Genomic DNA, 6,705 nt, shown 5'->3' on the forward strand with positions numbered 1-6,705 from the left:
GGGTGGGAAGGGGCAGATTATTTCGCAACAGCGGAACTTAAAAAAAAGGTGCCGAAGGCTGCCATTTAACTTTGAATTCGGGAGTGCCCGGAGAGATCAGGCACGGGACGGCAAGACCATTCGTCTTTGGCCTCCTCCGCGGGGAAAGCTCGAGCGATCGCGGGCCCTCAACCAAGCGGCCCCCGGCTCGGAGCTCGTGCTCAAGCCGGTGCGCGGGCGCGAGATCTTCGCGGCCGCCACCCTCGACGGCCTCGGCATGGTCACGCTCGACCCGACGCTCGGCGAGCGCGCGGACGACTCGCGCTTCACCGCGCTGCCCGCCCCGTACTTTGCGCCGCTCTGCCACATGTCGCAAGCGCTGCACGTCGAGAGCCTGCTCGGCGCCGTCGAGCGGCTCGCGCGCGCGGGCGAGGCGCACGCGGCGGAGGAGGCCGAGGCGGCGCGCGCCTTTGGGGCGCACACCTACTTCTGCTTCAACGCGTCGGCGAGCGAAGACAGCATCCTCCCCGTCACCGCCATCGGCCGCGGCGAGAAGGGCGGCGGGGCGCGGGGCGGGGCGGCGTGGATTCTGCTCTACACGTGCGAGATGCTGCTCGAGCACGCGCGGCCGGGGATGGAGCAGCGGGGCATCTTCCCCGAGGGGCAGCAGCTCGCCGCCACCGCCGTGCCGCTCGCGTCGGTGCTCACGACCCTGCAGGGCTCGGCGGCGAACGCGGGCGTGCACATCAATGAGTTTGTGCCCGGGCTCGCGCCGAGCGCGAAGGCGACGCATCTGGAGAGCGAGTTCCTCTCTCGCTTCCTCGCACTGGCTGGCGCGTGAGGGGGCGGGTTAGCGTCCGGTCTCGGTGCCGATGTGTGTGTGTGTGTGATTTGTGTGTGTGTCCATGAGATGTGATGTTCTCGCGCTGGCCAGGGCGACCCCGGTCTCTCTCCGCTCTCGGTCTCGGGGCCGTCTCGACTGGGCACCGTGTGTTTCTCGCGGCTTTCGGCTCGTTAGTGTCGTTTCGTCTTTAATCTTTAAAACCATTCTTTATAGTTTAATGTTTATTCTCGAGATAGAGGATAGTTATCGCACACTTCAACTGGGCATGTTGTGCGAGTATATGGGACACGATGTCTCAAATATGAGGGGTTTTGACTACTACCGGCTCCTGACGCTATCCCTGGCAGCTCTAATGACCAGGATCAGTAGTGCTATGATAGAGGGTGCCCATACTAGCGAAGGAGCTGCCACACTCGCCCGGAACGTCCCCTTCTGGGGCCGGTTCTGCAGCCCGCGAGAGCCGACAGCGGGGCCGTGCCGCGGGTGCCTACTGCCGAGTGCCACAAACACTGCGCCGTCCCGCCATCACCTACAGGCTGTCTTGTGTGATGGTTGGGATGTCCAAACGCCACCATCTTGGCTCTTGCGACCTCAAACCCTCGAGCTGTATGGGTGGTCCTGACGTCGACAGACGCCCGATGACCACGGTGAAGCTGAGCCGGAACGAGTCGACAAGTCTCGTCTGAGCCCGTGGCGGTCGCCGGCTGAGTCGCTGTGCACGGGCCGGTACCTCAGGCGTCACCTCCGCAGCCTCAGGTCTCACACTCCATCACCTCCGCCAGGACGCCGTCGGTGGCACGCTCGGCGGCGACTTTGTGGCAGCCCCACAGCGAGCGCGGCGTCGAGCCTAATCGGTCTGGTCGGTCGGCCGCACTCACTGGGTGCCAGGGAGTGCGGCCGACACTCGAGCGGTGCTTCCTGGCAGCGCGCGCCGGCTGTGGGGCTGCCACAAACTCGAGACACGCTTTTTTGGGACATTTTCGACGCTTTTGTCCCATATACTCGCACAACATGCCACTGGCCAGTTGAGAGTTGTGCAGTTCGTTCGGTTAGTGATAGTGTTATTGAGTTTTGTCTCATAGATCGGGGAAGCCCGTAAAATAGTCAAAGTTTAATCATCGACGCTCCGCCAAGGAGGACGCTCCACACAGCACACGAGGCGCCATCACGCGCGGCCGCCGCCCGGCCGCTCTCTCTCTCTCCACGCGCCATTAGTACCCAAGACAAACGCCACACTCCCCCGGCGTGCGGCGCGCCCGGCGTGTGGCGCCTCGTGCCCGGCGGCGTCCAGATTGGCGGAGGGGGTTGAGGGGGGGCGCCTCACAGCATGCGCCGGATGAGCTCGTTCACGTACTCCTCCCGGTTGCCGGCGTCGCCGCCCTCGACAAAGTGGTTGCGGATGCGTGAGAAGCCGCCGACGGGGCAGTTCATCTTGAAGGGCCAGAGGAACTTGGTGCACTCCTTGAAGTGCGGGCCCACGGTGTAGAGCTCGTGCACGAGGTCCTCAATGCAAATGATCTTGCCCTTGGTCTTCTCGCCGAGCGCCTTCTCGATGATCTCGTTGTCGGTGATGGGCACGCGCTGGCCGTTCACCTGCAGCGGGGGGAGCGGGGAGGCCGCGTGAGGCGTGGCGGTCGGGCGGGGAGGACCAGTCGGCCGCGCGTGCACCGCGGGCAGGGGCAAGAGGCCCGGGACGGGCCGAGCGAGCGAGTAGTGGAGGGGGAAGGGGGAGGGGGGGGGGGGGTTGGGCGGGAGAAGGGGGGGGGGGGGCCTTGGCGTGTCCGCGCTTGTAGACGAGCTCCTTGACGGTCTTCAGGTTGGGGTAGCCGTACATGATGTACGGGTCCACCTTGACCAGCATGTTCATCGTCGCCTTGTTGACCTTCATGAAGACGCCGTTGTTGATCTGCAGCAACCGCAGGACCTGCATGATCTTGCGCGTCTTGGGGTGCATCCCGTTGATACCGCGCAGCCGCATCACAAAGAGCAGCTTGTGCTCCTGAGGTGGGCGAGGCAGCGCGCCGGGGTCGGCGTTTGAAGCTCGTCGGCAAGCGGCGCGGGAGCCGACCGACAGGCTGCTGCCGGTCCCCCTCTCCGCCCTGTGCTGGCGCTGCCGGCAATCGCTGCGCCCCGCCTCAGCAGCGGCAGCCACGCCGCCGGAGGGTGGGTCGCCCGGCCACACCCCGAGCGGGGCCGTATGCACACAGTGCACGGTGTCGCGCGCGCGCGCGGTCTGCTGGGCGCGGCTGGCGGCGCGGACCGGCTCAACGTAGAACGTGCCAGCCTTCCGGGCGGCGCGCTTCATCGTGACGAGCTGCTGCTCGGCAGAGCGGTACTCAGCGACGTACGCCTCGGCCCGCTTGAAGATGTCCTTGCGCTTGGCGGCAGCCTTGGTCTCAGCAGCAGAGGTGGCGGCCGCCTTGTCAGCGGCCCACTTCTCCTGGCGCTTGCGCTTCTTGAGCACACTCTCGGGGACGGCCACCTGGCGCGGCGCGGGCGCAGGCCTCAGAGGGCCGTTCGCCTTCGCGAGGGGAACGCCTAGGGCGCGTGGCGGAGTTGACTGCAGGGCGCGCGAGCCACACACCATGCTGCTCTTGCTCAGAGCCTGCGCGTGGGCGAACCAAAAGAAACGCGCGTACGTTTCTTTTTCAACCGCGTACCGAGACGCGGCGGTTCCTGCTGTAAATTCCGAATTGTTAAAGAACGGATTACTCTATCTGAACTATCTCTGAATCTCGCCGCGCACTGGCCATGCACGCGCTGGACAGGTGGACACTCGTCTCACTCGAACTTAAAACCGGTCCCTTCTCTGGCCGTCCCGTTTTGATCTCTCGGTCAGTGGGGGGCCGAGCCGCCTCGGGGTGGCGGGCGGGCGGGCGTTTTGAAAACCAGAAAACAGAAAACAAGAGGGCCATAGGGCGCCCTCGTGCGGGCCGCCCTCGAATGCATGAACACGGAAGGAGTAATACGTAGGACATAGCCATCCCCAGCGGGGGCTTCGGCGCTCGGTACTATCAATACGCGAACGTATATAGAACAAAGGACAGAGTGCCATTCGCCGTTTTGAACCCAACGTGGGACGGACGCCTTTATCCCCCCCCCCCCCCCCCCCCCGCAACCGGTGTCTTGCGTGGTAAAAGATGATTCGCCAAAAGCGCCACCGCACCCGGTGTGGGCTGAGACCACGGGTCGCTCCGCACCGACTCTCGGGGACGGCCACCTGGCGCGGCGCGGGCGCAGGCCTCAGAGGGCCGTTCGCCTTCGCGAGGGGAACGCCTAGGGCGCGTGGCGGAGTTGACTGCAGGGCGCGCGAGCCACACACCATGCTGCTCTTGCTCAGAGCCTGCGCGTGGGCGAACCAAAAGAAACGCGCGTACGTTTCTTTTTCAACCGCGTACCGAGACGCGGCGGTTCCTGCTGTAAATTCCGAATTGTTAAAGAACGGATTACTCTATCTGAACTATCTCTGAATCTCGCCGGGCGAACCAAAAGAAACGCGCCTCGCGTTTCTTTTTCAACCGCGTACCGAGACGCGGCGGTTCCTGCTGTAAATTCCGAATTGTTAAAGAACGGATTACTCTATCTGAACTATCTCTGAATCTCGCCGCGCACTGGCCATGCACGCGCTGGACAGGTGGACACTCGTCTCACTCGAACTTAAAACCGGTCCCTTCTCTGGCCGTCCCGTTTTGATCTCTCGGTCAGTGGGGGGCCGAGCCGCCTCGGGGTGGCGGGCGGGCGGGCGTTTTGAAAACCAGAAAACAGAAAACAAGAGGGGGCCCGGGAGCCCTCCCCCACTGGGAGTAGAAAATACGCCCAAGGGGGCCAAGGAGGCGGCGCGGGGAAGCATAGAGGTGAGAGCAGGAAGGATGGCGCTCAGGGTCGGCTTTGAACCAGGGTTTCCAGGTTTTAGATCAGTATTGGTGTCGGCACACATCCCCACATGAGGTGAGCGGCGCGCAGTGCCTCTCTCGCAGGCTGCTTTTGGCTGTTTTCGAGCTTGTTTTTGTTTTCAGACTAGGGGGCCCGACCCCCTCAGAGGCGGCGGGCGGGCGCCCACTGACCGTGGGAGAGATCAAAACGGGAGACGCGGCCTCTGTCTCTCGTAAGAGACGTAACTCAGTATACTCACGAACGAGTCACGACGCCTCTCCACGCGGGTCCGGCAGGCAGCAAGGCAGCTCGACACGGTCGCTTTCGCATAAGAGTAGAGTCTAAATTTTTTTTAGATATTCTTATCTTTTTGCCCCCCTCCGAGACTGGAGACACCCACACCCCAGTATCAGACCAGGGGGACTGCCCCCCTCCCCCGCTTGCCCTGCCTGCGCAGGATAGCGTGCCCCGATAACGGCGACACCGTTAGCGAGGGTCACTGCGCAAGGAGAGGGTGCGAAGCCTTTTCTTTTTCTTTTGTCCTCTTCGGGGAATCGGTTCTCTCGGCGCCCATGGCTTTCTGAGGTTTCGTACTAATGAGGTCCTTCTTGGCACTTCGTCGGGCGTCGGTGTGTCTAATTCCCCCCCGCGCCCCGGTATGCCTATATAGGTTTCCCGAACAGAGAGACCATAAGAGTAGAGTCTAGAGTAACGGAGAGGTGAGAGGACGGTTGCGCGTTGGGCTTCATAAACCTTCACATCTTTGAGGACCGCCCGTCGCCAACACGCACTAACCACCACCTGCCTCGCACGACGGACTGTGCCCACGTTCTCCGACCGCTCCCCCACCGCCAACCGACCCTCTGGCTTGTAGCTAGTCCAAATCTCTCATGAGACCCGCAAAGGCGTCCGCCGCCGCGTCGCCAACCGAGGAGGCGGTCGCAACCTCTTCCTCCGACGCCGCCGCCTCCCCGCCAGCCTCTTCCTCCGACGTCCCCTCCCCGCCAGCCTCCCCCTCGCCTTGCTGCGACTCCTGCTGTCGCATGAAGGCTACCACGAAGCTGAGGGGCAGCAGCAACTCGCGCTGCGTGCCATCGGAGCTCTGCACGTTGACGCGCACGACGCGGTCGTCGTCGTCGTCGTCGTCTTCATCCTCGTCGTCGTCGTCGTCACCGCCGCTGGCCGCCTCCGCGTGCCGTGCTCCGCTAGCGCCGGCGGGCGCGGCCCGGGGCGCCCCCTCCCACGCGGCGCCGGGGTCGGCGGCTGGGTCTCCGTCGGCGGGCGGCTCGGCGAGGAGCAGCACGTCGAGCTTCGGGCACGGCCGGATGCCAAAGTAGCCCATCTGGACGCCGCCGGCGATGACGCCGCAGCTCATGGCGGCGGCGGGCGTGTTGGCGAGCGAGGACGGGCGGTTGCGCGGGGTGAGCCTCGACCAGCGCAGCGAGCGCAAGTCGAGCAGCAGGTGGAGCTCCCGCGTCGGGAGAGGGACGCCTCCGTGCCCAGAGTAGACGACGAGGCGCTGGCCGTACACGCCGACCGCGAACCGCATGCGCGGCACCGGCGTCCACCGCACGGGCGGCTCGCTTCCGGAAGAGCCGCCCGCGCCCTGCTCGTCGAGGTCCGCCGGGCCGTGCCACTCGAACGTGGTGAGGCAGAGGACGCGAGGCTCAAAGTCGTCGCACGGGCCCGACGAGAAGGGCTGCACGTGCTCGTCCGACCCGCCGAGGACGACGAGCGCGTCGCGGCGCATCGCGGCGTCGGCGCGGAAGACGGCGGCCGAGTGGAGCGAGCGCCAGCTGGGCGCAGAGCCGCTCGTGCCGACGCGAGCCCAGCTGCGGGTGGGGAGGTCGAGGACGTACACGTGCCTGCCACGCGCCGACGGGGTCGGGCGGGGGGAGGCGCGGCGAGGGGAGGGGGTGGCGGGGAGGGCGCCTCGCGTGCTGCCGGTGGGCGATGTGCTCAAACTCGGGGTCGTCGGGAGGCACGTCGCCGCCAAACACGACGGCGCG

At 65.1% G+C, this 6,705-nt stretch overlaps 2 protein-coding genes across 2 annotated transcripts in view; one reads left to right on the forward strand and one right to left on the reverse strand.

The window, feature by feature from the left end:
• EMIHUDRAFT_120338 (hypothetical protein) overlaps positions 1 to 820 on the forward strand; it is a gene marked incomplete at both ends in the record, with an annotated part of 1,381 nt that extends 561 nt beyond the window's left edge. Inside the window, one exon of the mRNA XM_005763843.1 lies at positions 101 to 820. Coding sequence (XP_005763900.1) covers positions 101 to 820 — 720 coding nt within the window. The remainder of the gene's footprint in view (positions 1 to 100) is intronic.
• Positions 821 to 1,901: 1,081 nt separating this feature from the next.
• EMIHUDRAFT_446099 (hypothetical protein) lies at positions 1,902 to 4,176 on the reverse strand. Its single transcript, XM_005763844.1, has 4 exons — positions 4,146 to 4,176; positions 3,084 to 3,305; positions 2,595 to 2,822; positions 1,902 to 2,416 (listed from the first exon to the last, which is right to left on the reverse strand). Exons 1-4 carry the CDS (start codon positions 4,146 to 4,148, stop codon positions 2,144 to 2,146), a joined length of 726 nt encoding a protein of 241 aa, XP_005763901.1. The 5' UTR covers positions 4,149 to 4,176; the 3' UTR covers positions 1,902 to 2,143.
• Between the last annotated feature and the right edge of the window lie 2,529 nt (positions 4,177 to 6,705).

This window comes from Emiliania huxleyi (genome assembly GCF_000372725.1).
Source record: "Emiliania huxleyi CCMP1516 unplaced genomic scaffold EMIHUscaffold_616, whole genome shotgun sequence".
In the NCBI taxonomy this organism is placed as follows: Eukaryota; Haptophyta; order Isochrysidales; family Noelaerhabdaceae; genus Emiliania; species Emiliania huxleyi.

Coding starts and splice junctions, on each gene's coding strand:
- EMIHUDRAFT_446099 (XM_005763844.1), bottom strand. Junction 2,823..3,083: donor GCACGTTCTACGTTGAGCCG/GTCCGCGCCGCC, acceptor CGCCCACCTCAG/GAGCACAAGCTGCTCTTTGT. Junction 2,417..2,594: donor ACAAGCGCGGACACGCCAAG/GCCCCCCCCCCC, acceptor CCCCCGCTGCAG/GTGAACGGCCAGCGCGTGCC.